General features: G+C 35.0%; 2 protein-coding genes across 3 annotated transcripts in view; one reads left to right on the forward strand and one right to left on the reverse strand.

The window, feature by feature from the left end:
- Nucleotides 1–723: 723 nt before the first annotated feature.
- LOC117931002 (kinesin-like protein KIN-1) lies at nucleotides 724–5,492 on the reverse strand. Its single transcript, XM_034851840.1, has 16 exons — nucleotides 5,445–5,492; nucleotides 4,795–4,955; nucleotides 4,603–4,705; nucleotides 4,185–4,228; nucleotides 3,946–3,975; nucleotides 3,753–3,875; nucleotides 3,620–3,645; nucleotides 3,378–3,459; nucleotides 3,017–3,058; nucleotides 2,903–2,936; nucleotides 2,739–2,814; nucleotides 2,448–2,667; nucleotides 2,275–2,366; nucleotides 1,586–1,700; nucleotides 1,272–1,451; nucleotides 724–1,023 (listed from the first exon to the last, which is right to left on the reverse strand). The coding sequence occupies exons 2-16, from the start codon at nucleotides 4,906–4,908 to the stop codon at nucleotides 856–858; spliced, it is 1,449 nt and encodes a 482-aa protein (XP_034707731.1). The 5' UTR covers nucleotides 4,909–4,955; nucleotides 5,445–5,492; the 3' UTR covers nucleotides 724–855.
- Nucleotides 5,493–6,658: 1,166 nt separating this feature from the next.
- Nucleotides 6,659–17,785, forward strand: part of LOC117930040 (branched-chain-amino-acid aminotransferase-like protein 2) — a 41,043-nt gene continuing 29,916 nt past the window's right edge. Inside the window, exons 1-11 of one of the 2 annotated variants that reach the window (XM_034850489.1) lie at nucleotides 6,676–6,803; nucleotides 6,924–6,990; nucleotides 7,858–7,986; nucleotides 8,078–8,141; nucleotides 8,236–8,323; nucleotides 9,646–9,730; nucleotides 11,853–11,909; nucleotides 14,093–14,209; nucleotides 15,029–15,123; nucleotides 15,425–15,843; nucleotides 17,393–17,487. In XM_034850489.1, coding sequence (XP_034706380.1) covers nucleotides 6,703–6,803; nucleotides 6,924–6,990; nucleotides 7,858–7,986; nucleotides 8,078–8,141; nucleotides 8,236–8,323; nucleotides 9,646–9,730; nucleotides 11,853–11,909; nucleotides 14,093–14,209; nucleotides 15,029–15,123; nucleotides 15,425–15,843; nucleotides 17,393–17,487 — 1,317 coding nt within the window. In that variant the 5' untranslated portion in view covers nucleotides 6,676–6,702. Of the gene's footprint in view, nucleotides 6,804–6,923; nucleotides 6,991–7,857; nucleotides 7,987–8,077; nucleotides 8,142–8,235; nucleotides 8,324–9,645; nucleotides 9,731–11,852; nucleotides 11,910–14,092; nucleotides 14,210–15,028; nucleotides 15,124–15,424; nucleotides 16,031–17,392; nucleotides 17,488–17,785 lie in introns of those variants that run through there. The other variant, XM_034850488.1, reaches the window with a different exon arrangement.

The raw sequence follows: 17,785 nt of genomic DNA on the forward strand, positions 1-17,785 counted from the left end.
TATGTGCATTGGAACGGTAGCTGATTCCATGCTGGCGCAGGATCCTAGAAATTTGGTATAAGATAGCTGTCTTGCAATTTTAAGAGATTCCATTCCTGTCACGGGAATGTATTGGTTAAATAATTTGACAAGTCACGGGATCTGCAGGTGCATTAGTCCAAAACTGTCGCAAATGCCACTCAAAATCTCACACCTTCCAGAAAATGACAAACGAAACATGATACAATCGAAGCAGTACTGACAGAGAAAATTGATGTAAAATCTGTAAGTCCAAAGTTCAATTAGCCTACTCTATCCAGTCCTTGATAGAAACTCAGACACCATATTTATCCTGAGATTGGGAACATTGGACATGGTAATTTGCTAGTTGCCTCTGGAAGTTGGTAAGAAATGGTTGTCATGGAGGTTTATATAGAATTCAAGTGTTGCTAGGTTGACTACGCCTTTCATTGCTCCTAACAAACTGATCTGATGAAAACAGTGGAACGAAAAATTGAATGGAGGCGAATTATGCAGAAATGTCGAACTATGCATTGTCATTATCGGTCAAGCCATATCAGGAATTGTAAAAATTTGCTTCCTTATCTATAAGGATAAGTGGTGCTCAATGATTTCATTGGTTGTCGGATAAAATGGTATATGGTCCAAGTGAAGATCAATCAAGTGGCAATTTGGATGCATCTACCTATCCACATGCATATTAGGCATTTCATCTCTTCGGGTTTCTCCACCTTTTCATATTATGCAAAAGAGTGTAAAAATAACAGATGGCAATAGTTATTCAAATTGATTAAGCAGAAATTTTCAAGTATGGAAATGCAGTTCGTGTTTTGTATGGTGTACTAATTTTTGTTTTCAGCATCTTGACATGAGAGAGTGAAACAGCCCAGGAAAGGAGAAAGCTGAGAGTGCCTGAAAAACCTTATGCAGAAAACTAGTATTTCCTCCAGCCTTCTTGTTGAGTGTGTCAACCCTTTCAGCAGCAGCCAGTCTGAACTTGAGAGCCTTATTCTCTATCTTAAGCTGTGAAATGTAAAATCCCAAATCAAATTGAAACAAACACAGTAGTTAAAGCTTAGGTTTCTCTCCTTAAAAGTTCTGAGCAACTTCCAGGAAGAAAGAGCTCTAATTGGATTTGAGCCAAACTTATGTAAAAGTTTCAAAAAAGGAGCAAAAAGTGCTCATTTTGGGGTTTGATATATGTACTTAAAAGATGACCATTAGAGTAGGCCGGATATTGATATCAATTGCATCTAATATTTTTCTCTTACCTCCTCAACTATCAATGTCAGCTCTTCCAGAGCTTCTTGCAATGAGGATATTGTTTGTAATGCAACATCTTCAAGAGTTAACTCCAAGTCTTCAACTGAATTTGGATAAGTGAAAATCCCCTCAAGTATGAACAACTCCTCCAGTAAATTTACATCTTCAATATCCAGTTTCTCTGTCAACTATATTAATGGAAGCTGTGTATTAGAGACTGACAAACAGAAGTTTGAGTAAATGCTGATGTAACGTAATTTTAATCTCATCAAAGACTGGTATATAAAAGTCTGGATAAATAATTTTTCTATGTAATTCTAACCTTGTTTAGAATTCTCTCACATGACCCATCTTTAGATGGTGATTGAGTTCCATGCTTCTTTGTATACTTATCATCGTTGTGACTGACGCGTGGTGATGCCTTTATATGTTTCGCCCTGCCCCAATAGACACTGAATCAAACCCTTTGTTTTGTTCTTGTGAGAGTAGGTGATTACAGCTAAAAAGGATCCAGGAAAGGTTTAGCCACAAAGGAAAGCACACCAAACATTTTGAGAAATAGATAATTTCCCCCAACTGTTTTGTTAGCAAGTCCTAGTTGTAAACACAAATCATTATGATGATCTTCTCACATCAATGACCAAAAGGCTTAAAAAACAAGCATATCGTAACTTTGTTAGCCTAACAAAATGCCACCAAAACAGTATTTCAATTGTTACTCTTTTATTATATACAGATTTGTTATAGGTTGTTTGGATTTTGAATCAGAAGGTAAGTCAGTAAAAGTGATGCTTCTTTGGGAGAAAGGGACCTAGAAGAAAAAGGTCTACAGGATGGAACAATTTAGATTATTTCTTTATTCTCACTTAGGTGAATCAATTCCATGAAGAGTTCACTATGCTTTCTCTTAATTCAAATTTTCCTCCACATTTTTTGTCCATTAGTTATCATTTTATTTCCCTATATCAATATAGGAATAATAAGCCCTCAAATGAATGTGGATTAAGATACCTTGCACCAAAGCGGAGGGTGGACAGGCTTTCTGAAGCATTAGAAGGGCTCGGTGAACAACAACACAGTAATGCAGTTCGCGAATTCCCTCCCTGTAAAATGAGAAATACTTGGTTTTCTATAAAAATTGATAATCAGGACAGTGGGTTGGGACCAGAGGAGGGAACACCTACAAGAGCATCTTGTAGAATCCGTGTAAGCTTAGAATCACGATATGGGATGTGATTTGCTCTGCCCTGTGGACTACAAGTCAAAGCATTTATCACATTCCCAAGTGCAGAAAGGGATTTGTTGATAGTCTTGGCTTCATCAAGAAGTTTCCCCTCAGCTCCAGTTTTCTCTACTTTCTCTGACCCCGCCAAGTCCACAAGAATTAACTTTCCAGTTCTTATCCTGTCACAGTCCCAAAATGTTCTAAGTTTCTTGGTACATATTTCCAAAACTAAATTGGGAGGAAAGAGAACCTCTTATCTTTAGGAAATTCCTGCAAGACTGTAAAGATGTAAACACAATGACTTCTACTGCTTGCCATGTTCATTTCTATCCAGGTTAAAGCGCAAAACAGAAGTTAGCAACTTGCTTGCCCAAAAATGGATGAAAAGAGATTGAAAAAGAAAAACAAGGATACGGGTCTCTCCAACTGCTCTGTTGGCTATTCCTCTCTGCATTCTCAGGGTCTGTATTAGAAGGTGACCTAAATCTATATAACTGAAATGATTTATGACTTAGTTCTTAATCTTACAGATAGGCTGTGTAATGCTTCTGTACTGTCCAATATAGAGACCTGGAAAATGAGAAAGTTAAAACACTCTTACAACTGAAAAAGAATATAATAACACTGGTTTTACGAAAAACTCATTATCCAAGTCAAGGATGAACATTCAACTTCATGCAACCAAATAAAATTCAAATATCAGCAACCATCATCTTGAGTTGCAATGTAGTGGCTTAGTTGGAGTTGGTTTCAAATCATAAGACTCAACTGACCAGCATGCTGAATGTATTATTGCAAATGAAAAAAAAAAAAAAAAAGAGGAATATGGCATTGAAATTATTCCTTTAATTTTGGATCATCAAAATTGGCTGCAAAAGATAAGGCTTACTTCTGTTACTCCAGACAATAATATCCCATGCACTTTACTCTCCTTGATCTGTATATTGTCTTTCAACAAATCAAAAAGGTCCCTGAGAAGTAGGAACAACTATTACAATTAAAAAATTGTGCATTAAGCATAAGCTATCCAGAATTTCAAGAATTTTGATTTCTGTATCATTGAGTTAGGAATAGCCAACCAGTAACCTGGAAGAGAATCACATATTTGAGGGTAAATACTGTGACACAAACCTTACTTTCTCCATGTAGATCTCTACCTATAAGTCAGAAGACGTTTAAAAGTTAGATTTTGTGTTTGATAATGACATTGCATGCCTTGCAGCTAGATCACAGAGCAAACAAAAGATATAATATGTCCTTATACCATGGACAACTTAATTGTGTACTTGGTTGCTTCATCAGAAGATTTAATGCACTGAAAAAGTCCATCAACCACTCTGGGAAGTAAGCCTTTCTTCTGCTGATCACATTCCAGGATGCTCGGTCCCTGATGCAAAGGAAAAAATTGAGAGTAATATCTATCATTGTAGAATATCTTTACGATGTTATTACTTTACCTCCATGCTATATGTCTTCCCTGCTCCTGTCTGTGACCAAAGGCAAAAATAGGCATCAATTTAACACAAAATTTAAACATTCTATTGAAGAAACTAGGACCAAATCATGTGCACTTAGTAGTTTCATTACTGATTACCAAAACAATAACTGGGAAGGGGGTGGTGGAGTTTGTTAATAACACTGAAAGTCTAACACTTACCCTTTATGCCACAATTTCCATAAATTAACTATATCTTACCTGTCCATAAGTGATGATTGTCCCATTAATTGCATTAACAGCATCTGTTTTTAAGATAGACCCAGAAAAAAAAATTACAACCAAATAATGAGATGAAGATTATGCTTAAGCTGCTTCGGAATTGCATTAGAACATCAAGCAAAGTAGTTAAACTTATCCTATGTTTAACTGGTTAGAAAACATAAGAAAGGAAACTTGATAAAAATTACAAAGTTTTAAATTTTCGGCATTATGAGAAAACTAGAACTCCCAGTGTCTTAATTGAGTTGACTTCTCATTTTAGGAGAAAAATACAAAATAATAGAACACATAACATTTTACAATTTCCTTTTTCTCATCTTAGCAAACCAACATAAAAATTTATACACACAATCAGGCAAAACTGCTAAAGGTAAAACTGATGGGTTCAGATTGATACCTCGAACAATAGGCAGGGCTAGAAATTCATAGACATCAACTTGCTCAGATCCCTGATAAAAAACCCTATCAAAGCTAAAGGTGAAATCCTCTTCCTTCTCATCCTGCCATACATCAATTCAATTATTATAATGATTTTTTCATGAATACACAAACAGAAACAGATGAGTAGTGAATTTTAGTGAAAGATAACCTTGAAAATGAAAGTTTCTGAATCTAGGCTTTGGACAGAAACGCTATCACCGTGATCTCTTCTCTCTTTTGAACTTAAAGGTCTAAAGCGAGCGCAGACTGTTATGTGCGACATATTTTTATGGTGCCAAAAACCTTAATCTTCCAAGAATTAGTGTTGAACTGTCATGAAATTCAGCACAGAAAAAAGAAAGTATGACATAGTGGACCTGAAAATTTTAGAACTAGCGCTCTGTTTTGTCATTGAGGCAAAATGAAGCGAAAAAACAAAAGAGAATAAAATTCCGTTTAACTTGAATAGTAGTGAGTGAGGCTTATATATTGTTATATTATTGTGTTAAGTTGAGATTAAACATTTCTTTTCCTTCAGTTTTCTCGGCAACCAAACAGGGGGAGAGGGAGATGAACTGGAACACTGATTTGTACATCGAAACACAAATGCTTTGTCACCGAGAAAACCGAAGGAAGATAAAAAAAAAAAAAAAAAAAAATCTAGTTCTTAAAATTTTCTGTTTGGATCCGAGAAAAAAAACTACGAACCTTCCAAAATCGGAACCATATAACAAAAAAATGTAAGTACAAATATAACCTTCTCTAGTTTCCTACAATTTTCTCAGCAACCAAACAGAAAATGGATTTTCGTGACCTTACATTAGGGTGAAGAGTAAATTTCACTGTTTTGGCGGGAATGGGTTGATTGGAATAGAAGTGTGTGGATTATAATTTATAGGAATTTCCCTAATTTATATATAGGTTCAATTTGGTTGATTTTACCACGTCAGCGTTAAAAAATAGTCTACTCAATTGCCAACAAGATTAGATTGAGTTCACGGATAATTAATTGCACCCTTTTTCCTAACGAGGGTATAAATCATATTAAATGATTTATATAATCAAATAATTTTTTATAGTAGAGGATTTATTTTGAATCATAAAATTAATATATTTATCCTTATAAATTATAATTAAGGTAGATTAGATTGAGTCATAACGAAGGTTGTGAAATAGTAAATTCAATATAGATTTAAAAATAAATTAATTATTTTTATTTATTATTTAAATTTTTTTTTTCTTTTTTTAAATTCGTATTATTAAATTATTTTACCAAACGTGTTTAATTTATTTAATAATTTAAATTAAGTTATTAAGTCACTTTAAATCATTAAATAAATTAAGTATGTTTAATAAAATAATTTAATTGTATGAATTAAAGTAAAAAAATAACTTTAAGTAATAAATAAAAATAATTAACTTATTCTGAAATTTATATTTTTATTTTATTTTTTTATTTTTATTTGTCTTAATTAACTTCACGATTTTTATTTATTTATTTTTCACGACTTCTATTGTTACTCGAGCTCACTTACTTTAATTATAATTTACGAGGATAAATATGTTAATTTGATAATTTAAAACAAATTTTAAATTAATTTTATCAAATAATTTTAATATTTAAAATAAAAATTAAATAATAAATTTGAAGTAAAATCGAAGAAAGATATCTCTATTGGATTCTAACTTGATACTTAAAACTATAATTAATAACTACGGTTTTGATTTTTTTTTATAAAATGGTTTGAGTCATAACCGCCAACGATTTTAAGTTTTACAAACTACGGTTTTTTGATGTGGATATTTCGTGATTGAGACATATTAGGTCGAGTATTATTTTGGAATTAGGTTTAGTTGGTGGAATTTTTTTTATATTAAAAAATGAGTTATTATTACTATTTTTTATTGTCTAAACTCAGTTTTTATAGGGTGGAATACGTACGGTCCACCGCAATACTATGGAGCAACACACGTGTCAAAGCTCGATTGCATTTGGACACAACAAGTCAAAGAGCGAAGATCTTTGACCTTCGGAATTCATCACAAACCCTGAACCACGCAGACGGCAGAAGCAGCCATGGCGGAGCAAGGCGTCGATCCCATGGCTCCTCCGTTTCTCCACTTGCTTTCAGCGTTTCTCGCCATGGAACCCACCCATTGCCTCGTCTCGTTAGCCCGGTACTCCCCCGGCGCATCTTAGCAGGGCCCGCGCGTTCTAGCAGTTCTGCAGTTTCTTTCTCCTTCTTCATATTTGTATTGGAATGTAATGGATGTGTTGTGTTTGTGTGCAAAACGCAGTGTTTGTGGTGGAGGTTTGATTACTGAAGGAGTTCAGCGTTTCATTTGGGACAATTGTATCAGCAAAGTGAGTATTTATCTCTTCGTATCTGTTTAGATGCCGAGAAAAATGGAGGATAAGAAAAGAAAATGATATTTTGAATCAGGTGTTCTGTGTTATTCTGATTTCCGGAAAATGAAAAACTCAGCTGAAGTCAGCGAGCTAGTTGCAGTAGGCTAGGTGGAGTTAGTGATCTGGTTTCTTAGGGATGATGAAGAAGTTAAGTTTTTCTTCGCCACCAAAAGGATTTTTAGCCCCCGTTCTGTTGCTGGGAAAGTGGAGGAATAATATCGAAAGTTATATTTTGAATCTTTAAGGTATATATTTTTCGTCCTCCAGAACATCAAAGACATGGCTCTGCTAAGCCTAATAATTGCAGTAGACTGAGTCAAGTAGAGGCTTTATCTTTCTTAGCTTAGATGAAAAAAAAATGGTGAACAACCTATACTCAAAAATTTAACTTCTGTTATTTTCTAGAGTGTCTGTTTAACCAGAGAGATGTTCATCTGCTGTTTGGCTGCTGAGTGTAGAGACACAGAGAAGAAGAAGAAGAGAGAAATAAATGGGTATCTCTTTTTTTCATTCAACGAGTAAAGCTGGGCTTCCCCTGTTTTTATACAGAGAAGGGGACTGAACAGTACATGGCCTTTTCAAATTTAAAACAAACTTTCAAAACAACCTGCATGCGTGTCACATTCTTCCTTGTTAGTAATGCATTACCACACCATTTACATATTACCAGCTTCAATAAAACTAGGGAAACGATCAGAGAATAAATCTTTGAATACATTGTTTATAGCCAGATGGTTCTGTTCCCAATCAAGTTAAGGTTTTATTTATATATGTAAATTAATAAATTTATCGTACCCTGTTAAGCTTAATTCAGCAATGCAGGTTGAAAAAAGCCATGTGCCTTACTCGAAGAATTTTCTAAAGAAGCTTATAAATGAAATTGAATCAGCTCATGGTGATATATTGGATGAATTATACGAACAATATGCCTCTTACATGATTTTGTTGAAGGTAAAATGTTCTATCTCTGGCTGGGCTGGTTATTGTTTGTTTCTCTCTCAGTTGGTATGAAACTTCTAAATCTTAGCTTGTCACATTTTAGGATGACAGGTTGGTGAAAGAAAACTCAAGGGTCTTGAAATGCATTTCATTTCTTTTTCCTCCAGGTATGAACTCTTAGTTGTGAGATGTTTACTTCTGGAATTTCTAGAATCTCTCTGCACTAGCTCATGTTTAATTGATGTTATTGTACTTTTGTAGGCTGCTTTGGAATCCCAAGTTGTCCAAAATCAATGCAACTGGCAGTTCCCCTGCACTGTTCAGTCAACATGCTTGAAGGAGATACTGGGTATGCTTTCTTGCAGTTACATATTGTCCTGCAATTAACAAAAGCAAATGGATGGTGTTGATTGCGCCATTCATTAAGAGCATTTGATCTGAATTAACCATCGGCAGTCCTTATTGGAAAAAATGCAGTCAACCTTACCACATAGTCTTAACTATTTTCTTCCATGAGGGCACCTCTTGTTATACGCAATAATTTAGTAGAGCTTTAACAAGGTTACCTGGAGTCCATAAGAGTTATTGGTTGAGGCTGTGAGAAAAAAAATGATAACCTATTGTTTAACTTTGGACGAATCTACATTTTGCAGACAGAATGGAAGAGCAAAAGTGTATTTGTTTTGCTGAGATCCTGAGCTTGATTGTTGAGTTGGGTTACAACAGGATTAGTGGCAAATCTGTGTAATAAACTAGCAGTTACTTAATCTTTGTCAAACTGAGTAGCCAGGCTTGCAAGCAGAGAAAATTCAGTCAGTCCACTTTGGAACAAGCTAAAGAAAATTTTAGGAAGTGTGTTGACTAGTTCCTTATGTAAACTAAAATAGATTGGAATTTAATTGAGGCATTATTTTTAACATGGATGATGATGTGTTTTTCTGTTAATGGACCTTAAAGGGAATTTCGAGTTGGCTGGGAATGGAAATAATAATTATTGAGCTTTTCCTCGTCATCCAAAACAAGTTAAATTGCTTAGTATTGTGTGCTACTAATTAAATGGAGAAAGTGTTGGAGGAATTGTCATTTCTATTTAATTTTTAGACCCCTGGTGGTGGTGCATGACCGAATGGAAGCATGCTATAGAATAAGTGTAGCTGAGATGAAGGTGTTGTGGTTGGGAAGGTTAGAAAAGTCAAGATTAAAAGTTTTGAAGTTCAAGAAAAAGTAGTGGCAGCCACTAAGGTGAGAAGTACGGGGCTGTTGATTTAGAAGGTTTGGTGATATATATTAAAAAAAAAAAGGTAATGCTGGTGAAAATTTGTGATTTATTTGAAGGTCTAAGAGAGGAAACTGAAGCCCTTGGAGGACATGGTTAAAATTAAAAAGAAGAGATAATGCATTTGTGATAACAGAAGATTTGGCAATCACCATGACGAAATGTTGGCCTATGATTTATGTGGCTTATCCCAATTGATTGTGATGTGACCAGCTGATTGATTGAGTTTAATTATCCTACTTAACCTCCACAGGTGATGGAATATTTACTTGGGTTCTATAATCTTTATATTGGGGGTGTTTTTATCAATTTTATATATGAGGAACATTGGCATTTTCTACGAGTATAATAACTATTCCATTGATTTTTATTGACTAACATTAAACGTTATGCAGGTGTTCCATCTGGCCCTCAAGTCTTTTCTTGTCAGAGTTCATTCTTTCTCATCCAGAAATATTTTCTAATAAATCATGTTTTGAGGTAAGATATATGTACTAGGAATTTGTTTCTTGTGATGCAACACTGGTTCAATTCAAACCATTTAGGAATAAGCTAAGAATTAATCCAAAGGGATTTTCTTTGGGGGGAAGGGGCCTTTGAGCAGAAACCTTATTTAGTAAGATGGTCTATTGTTTGCTCAAATAAAAGAAAGGGAGGTCTAGGGGTTAGGAATATGTTGTTGCACAACAAGGCCCTCATGTAAATGGAGTTATTGTTTTTGCATAGAAGAGGGAGGCTTTTTGGAAGCAAGTCATTAGCGGTAAGTACAAGGAAGAAGAAGGAGGGTGACGTTCCCATGAAGTAAGAGAAAGGTATGAGGTAGGGTTGTGGAAAACCATAAGGAAAGATTAGGATATTTTGAGTGGCAACATGGCCTTTGCCATGGGTAATGGGAAGAGGGTGAGATTTTGGAAGGATAAGTGGTGTGGTGGTGATCTATTGAGCACTTCTTTTCCATCCTTATATGCCATTACTTCATCCAAGGAGGCTTGGTACCCTTCAGTTGATGGGGGTGTTTGGGCTCCCTGCTTTTTTAGGCAGCTTAATGATTGGGAGGTGGTTCTTGTGGAGTGCTTTTTCCAAAGACTACAAGGGAGGAGGGTGTCTAGGGATGATAAGGTGTTTGGACAAAGTCAAAGGATTGAACAATTTTTGTTAAATCCCACTACAAGGCTTTGGAGTCGGAAAGACAAGGCTCTTTTCTAGCTGGTGTAATTTGGAATTCATGGGTGTTGTTGAGGGTGGGATTCTTTGCTTGGGAGGCTACTTGGAATAAGGCCTTAACCTTGGATCATATGTAGAGGAGTGGGTAGTCTTTTGTTGGCAGATGCTTCCTTTATCTCTAAGAGGAAGAATCCGTCGACCACATCCTCATGCAATGCGATAGGGCAAGGGATTTATGGTACTTATTATTTTTTCTGTTTGGGGTGTCGTTGGTGCTTCCTTTCTCAGTCAGAGTGACATTGTTAGGATGACACAATTCTTTTTTGAGTAAAAAGAGAAATAAGGTGTAACGGATTGCTTTTTTATGCCTTTTCTAGACAATGTGGAAGGAAAGAAATAGTAGGGCGTTTGAAAATGAGGAGCATTTGGTCTAAAGGCTTAAACTTTCTTTCCTTTATAATCTTTGGGTGTGGGCTAAGGTGTATATAGTCCATTGTTGATTTTGTGGATTGGTTGGACTCTGATTGAGGGAGGGTTGTTTTTTGTTGTTCCCCTTATTTTTTGTGGTGCTTTAAGGCATCTTTTATATACTTCCTGTGTACTTTGGGACACTTTTTTGGCGTTTTTCTTATTAATATATTTCTTTTATATCCTTAAAAAAAAAAAAAAAAAAAGCCAAAGCCTATTACCACAGAAAAGTTCAAGCATTGCTTGAACTTGATTAATGTCTCCAGTTTCTAGATGGGAGATACCCCAACCTATTGTCCTAGGTGGAGTTATAAGCTATGTTTCTTGTCTCCTAAGGGGAGAGTGAATATTCACCAAGGTGGAGATTGTTGTAGTATGTGGCTCATATTTGAGCGAAAAGACATATGGAGAAAAAAGAGCAAATGTTGGAGTGAAGCTTCACTCCGGCATTTGCCATTTAAGCTTGTACTTCTTTTGTTGTGGGGCGAACGATAGGTTGGGGGGGTTTAGGGGTATTTTTGGAATTTCATTCCTAAGGGTTAGTATAAATACCCTTTTTTATGTAACCCTAATTTTAACATAGTGAAAATCCTCTTTCCTTGTTCCCGTGGACGTAGGCAATTAGCTGAACCACGTTAAATCTCCGTGTTCTTCTTTCTCGTTTTTCTATTTTTCGCTATTAATTGTTGCATGGATTCCAACATGGATTACTTAGCATTACAAATGCTCTTGAAATTTGCAAATAATAATCATTTATATAGCTTTTGGTTTAAAACATGCCAAGAAACTTACTCAATTTTGGCTGCTCAATACTAACCTTATAGGTTGGGCATGTGTTTTATATTTTGTAATACACTGCTCCAGTGTATTTTTTATTTTTTATTTTTTTTAAATCATATTGCGGCAACCTTATATATTTATGTATTTATGTGCACATTGTAATCCCAAATTTTGATTGGTTAAAAAACAGGTTGGTTCTGGTGTTGGTTTGGTTGGCATTTGTCTGGCCCATGTGAAAGCCTCCAAGGTACTTTATTCAAAATTTACGCTTATTGTTAGAAGGAAAGCCAAAGTCTTCTCCTTCTACAGCAGCATTGCTATATGAGAAATATCTAAAAGAATCTTGTTCCCTTCCCTCTTTTCTAACATATTTCTTTCCCTTGTCCATGCATCATTACTATGAGCTCTCACAAGTATTAAGGTGTTTTCTTGCATGTTCTATAATTGGAGAAATTGGAGAGAAATTATGCTAATTCATAGGAGTTGATCTGAATGCATTTCACATCTCATCAATTATAACCATTCCATGATGGACTTCCTGTTTTGGTTGGGTGCAAGGTGGTAGGATATTATAATCAACCCGATATCCTGAGCTTTTAACTGTAAATAATAGTTTTTTCAAATGAAGTGCCATAATATTTTGGTTGACTCAATTATGTAGTTAAATTGGATTTTGGGGTGATGATCCTGTTCTAGATGTCCAATCAGGTGTTTAACTGCCTTTACTGAATTTGCAGAGGTGCATGGAAATGTAGGATAGTTTTAGGCGTCATAGCTGAAACTTTCTTGAAGTAACAAGTTCAAGAATGCAAGACATTGAATAACTCAAAACAGATTCCATATTGAGGTAAATTACTCATGAAGCTAGCAGTTGGATTCTGTATTACATTGTAAACATTTATTTAGTAAACTCAACTTAGGATACAAAAATGCTTCTTGATGTCAATGTAGAAAGAATTTAATAAAGAATATGCATTGAACATGTTTTCTAAGAACCCAACCCATGCACCCAATATCTATAAGTGAAAATGTTAATCATAATAATGGACTACACCTAGAGGGGGGTGAATAGGTGTTATAGAACAATTTAAAAATTCTCCCAACAAAGATTACCTAACCTTAGACTTTCTCAATGTCAAGAAACTTCTCTTCCAACAACTATTCAACAAAGCAAAACATCCACAAGCAAGAATGTATGCACTAACACTCTCCCAACAATTTATAAATGTAATACACATGCAAATGCTTCAACAATCCTCAAAAATAAATCAAAAAAACAATTATCTCCTCAACTCATATCAATTTACTCCATGATATCATTAACCAAAATGAGCAAAAAAATTATTAAGGATATTCCATGGATCATCACACTTATATCACCTCATATTTCTTCCATTCAACATATATGCCCAAGTAATCAATGATATCAAAAACAGAAATTAAATCAAAGTGTAGTGAGAGAAAGAGACAATTAACACCGGATTTTAAAGTGGAAACCTCCGAAGAGATAAAAAACCACGGGCCTACCACCGATTGAAAAACTCCACTATGAAGAATAAAAACCAAGTACAAGGTTTTACCTAGCTTAAGCCAACCAATCCTTCCCGGACCACTTGACTAGTACCTTTACTTTCAGCTTCTCACCTTCATCTTCCGGAGCACACTTGGAGTCCGCACCAAGCTCAATCACGGCCTCTTCTTGAATCCACACAAGAAGAAAATGGGTTTTTGCACAAACCCATATAGAATGAGAGATTGAGATATGAATGAAGGAATGAATCAACCCATTTATTGCTCAAGAAAATCCATTAAAAATTAGTTTGGAAAACATTAAGAGAAATGGATTTTCTTTGCAATCAAAAGCCCCAAATTAGGAAAACAATATGAGAAAATGAAGAACACATGGGGTGACTGCTCTCTCCACGTTTTCTACAATCACTCTCCAGAAAAATGAGAGAAGATTGCTTTTTAAAGTGTAAAAAGAAGCCCTTAATCTAATGGTTGAGATTTGATAAAAAAAAAAAAAAAATTAGTTGGATCGATCCACCCCTGCACCTGGATCGATCCAGAAACAGGGGAATAAAAGTCTTGCACCAAAAACCATTTCTCCCAACTTTCTAACACATAAAGATTAAAAACCGGGTTGATTCACATTCAATCACCGCACACTCGGCTACATACCTTGGCCTCTTAGTAAAATCTTAGTCTTCAAAGTCAAGTAGTCCGAAGAGGAATTGGAAAGCCGAGTTAGGGGACACTTAGGAATTTTGTCCGGAATTGCCAACCTAGCTAAACACTAATAATAAGGAATATATATATATTTATATATATTCTACTGAGAACATGATGGGAACATAATGGTCATTTGAATGTCCAAAAAAATGATGTATTTGATGTTGAACATTCACAAACATGTTGTGTTTGATGCAGGTGATATTAAGTGAAGGTGACCTGTCAAGTTTAGCAAATATGAAGCTTAACTTGGAGTTGAACCAGTTGAACAACAGAATGGATGATCCGGGGACAACTAATCAAGATCCAAATTTGGTGAGTTTCAGTCATAGGAATATTAATGTTCTTGCAATGTATTTTTTGTCTATTAAAATACAAGGTTCTCACAATGTGCTTTAGCTGAAATGCAAAATGCTTTTTGTTCCAATCTTGAGTTCAATTTGTTTTCAAAATGTTCTACTTAATTTCCCTGCACAAGATGAATTAATTGGGTCTCCAAAATCTTAGGATCATGATTATTAATTGGATGATTCATGTTTGAAAGAACTGTTCAAGGAAACAAGTAGCCCTTCTCTCGCTATGAATTGATCACCAGATTACCCTACTTGTTCCATCTACTAATCTATATTGTTGATCTGTGTGGCATGTCTCGCATTTTGTCTGAAATGCTCCATCTTTGAAAGGGCATAGAGTATTTATCAATCCAGCGGACTAGCCCCATTTGAACTATTCTGACTTGAGCAAGTAGAAGAGCATTTGTAAAAACATGTTAGTTTGGAATTTTGAACAAGAATGGTGGGTTTTGACTTTTGAGTTTTCTGGTTGTGAAATGATCAATATGGTCGCTTATTAATTCCAGCTGTTTTATTGATTGACTTGCAAACTATGATGCTTAACTAGCATGATCTCAGGGTGAAAATGATGCCTCTGATATAGCTAAGGCTTCTACCCTTTGTGCACTCATAGTAGTTGAATCCATTCGTGGAAGTTCAGACCCAATGCCTCAAATATAAGGTTCAAATTTTGATTTTAATTTTATGGTTTCCTCATTCACCTGATCCTTGCAATTTGTTGGAAGTTTATGAAGCGCAGTATCATGTTATGGGATTATGAAAAGACCCTTCGGCAGTTGAGGCTGACTTGAACTTTGAAACACAGGTAAAATGCATTTTTCTGCCATGGGAATCTGCAGAGGAAAGTGAGCTCCAAAATTTCATGCCTGACATCATGTAAGTATAACATTCAAAACCGATGTTGAATGCGTGTAGTTGTCCTAGTAACCCTGTTTAAGTTCATTCCATACTTTAAGTTGGCTTCTGAACACATTAGGAACGCTTCTGACTTTTCAGTTTCCTGCTGACACTGGTTCGGTTCTTCTCTTACACCAAAAACCCAAGTTTGTTAGATAACTGAAAATTTTGAAATCAACAGTGGGGAAGAGTTTGACATTTTGTTATTCGAATTTGTAACACAGGTTACAGTGTCAGTTTCATTTTTCAGCTTATTCTCATTTTCCTTCTCTTTCTACAGATTGGGTGCAGATGTAATCTACAATCCACTTTGCTTCCCACATCTTATCCGAGTTCTGGCTACTCTTTTGAACCAAACCAGATCCTCGTCTCCTCTCCAGCAAGATAATTGTGTGGAATTTTCACCAGATAGCAGATGTATTATGGATGCTAGAGCTGAAGGTGCTGATATCCACAACCATGATCATGGTAGTAGATCTACTACCAATGCGGATGGTGGTGGTAAAAATTCAGTCCCTGTGGCATACATTGCTTCCGTGATTCGCAACATTGAAACATTCAATTACTTCCTTGCATTGGCAGAGGAGGCGAACCTGGATGTCAAGGACCTGACTGAACAATGTAAGCCATTTGATTTACTTCCTTATATGCAGTCATATGACAGATCAAGTATAAGGTTGTTTACTCTCTCATACTTGCGCAAATAGCTTCTGCATTGGCCTCTCTATTTCATTTTGATGGAGCTTCATGGATGTGTAATTGGGATAGTATATCTCTTTTATTTTCAAGAAAGCCATTCCTTTGTGAAAGATTATTGTATAGATTGTTATTTCTCTTGGAAGTTAGAACTACTACGAGAAAAGAATTTAGGACAAATTCAGTGAAACATTAAAGTGGTGTTTGGATATGCTTTTTGTTTTTGATTTTTAAAAATAGTAGGAACTCCTATATAAAATATAGGAATTGTTATAAAGAAAAATGTTTTTTGATCCTGTCAAGATTTTAGTATTTTTTTAAAATAGTTTTTAATCAATTATTTTAGCAAAATATATACAATGTCTTGTGAGTGAATGACTTTAAAGCAAAAGTATGCAAATTGTTTCTAATTAATTTATGTTAAGGTAATTGTATACATCCATTATTCAATGTAGATTTTGACAGGGATCAAAGAACTCCATGTACCTTTATCTTTGGAGGCTCGATAAGAGACTTATTTTTGTACCGACTCATTTTTGAACCAACTCATTGGACTCTATGTATTAACGAGTGAGAATTGTTGAGGCATTTGTGCAAATAGGTATAATTCATGTAATTGAAGAAACTATAAAAAATGAAATAAATATTTTTATTAGAATCATCCTGTTGATACAAAATAATTAATAAATTTTTAAATAATTCTTTTATAAATCACATTTGTTAAAAAATTTGCTTGATAATTTTCTTTGTAGATATTTTCCATTTTTAAAACTATTGAAGTTTCAAATTGATTATTTTATAAAATATTGTAATTTGGTTATTTACAATTTTGGTCTACCCATGCGTTTAATTTAGTAAATTTTTAATTATTTTAATTTTTTCCATATTTATTACTATTAGGTGATTTTAGCAAATATGAAAATAAAAAAATAAACCTTCCAAAATATGAAATATATTTCTTATTTAATTCATTTCTTTTTATTTTCTAATCTAAATACCGGACTCCACCCTTTGGTAATATACAGTGTCCGACAGCTAGTGCTGACTCACTGCTCATATGATAAATTATTCTAATAATTGAATTTAATATTAAAATTTATTTGTCTGCTTGTCTATTCTGGACCAATCAACAGGCTTGGCTTTCAAGATTATCCCTTATGAATCCTATGCCAACTCTTGCCTATCGCCACTTCGTTTACGCAACCTCCTTCAAGAGAGCTGACTGTATCATAGAAATTCGACCTTAGTAATCTATTTTCGTATAACCGCTGACAACTGTTTTCTAGCACCAGATATAATTTTCCAATCCTTTTTTAGAAAAATGATGTAATTTTTTTGTATTTTTGTCAATAATGTTGAAGCCGCGGTGTTTGGGGAATCCGACTGTCATCTTCTTAAAATAAACGTGGAGATTGGAGCCATCGGCGCTGTAGTTTTTTTGAAACCAATGGCGCACTCTACAAGTGTAGATTTCTACTTTCAGTAGCAGTTTCACTGTGTTTATTCATAGCTTCCATTCTTGAAAGTCAAAGCCCAATTTCGGAGTTTTCAGTCATGGGGGACCCGGGAAATCAAGAGATTGAAGTGATCCATTCATGGTCTGCTCCCAGATCTATCAGTACCGGCCTCATGTATTCGTTTGCTCAGGTTTGTGCTTCTTTAATTGATCGATTGTTTGGTTGCTGAGAAAAAGAAAATGAGGGAAAAGAGCAAGAAAATGGATGGAAGTCTTGAAGTTTGTGTTGGTTTCTGGTTCCCGCTTGATCAAGAACTCACTCTCACTAAGCCGGATGGTTGATGGTTGTGATAGTCAGAGTCGAGTCGAGTGCAATACTACTGAGAAGAAAATTGAATTCATTTCTCCTACCGGCGGGGGTTGGTAGTGGGTTTTTTCAAGGGATTTCCTGGAAATGGCAGTTTTCAAGGATGGTGTAAAATTCGGATT

The sequence above is a fragment of the Vitis riparia genome, chromosome 14, assembly GCF_004353265.1.
Source record: "Vitis riparia cultivar Riparia Gloire de Montpellier isolate 1030 chromosome 14, EGFV_Vit.rip_1.0, whole genome shotgun sequence".
In the NCBI taxonomy this organism is placed as follows: domain Eukaryota; kingdom Viridiplantae; phylum Streptophyta; class Magnoliopsida; order Vitales; family Vitaceae; genus Vitis; species Vitis riparia.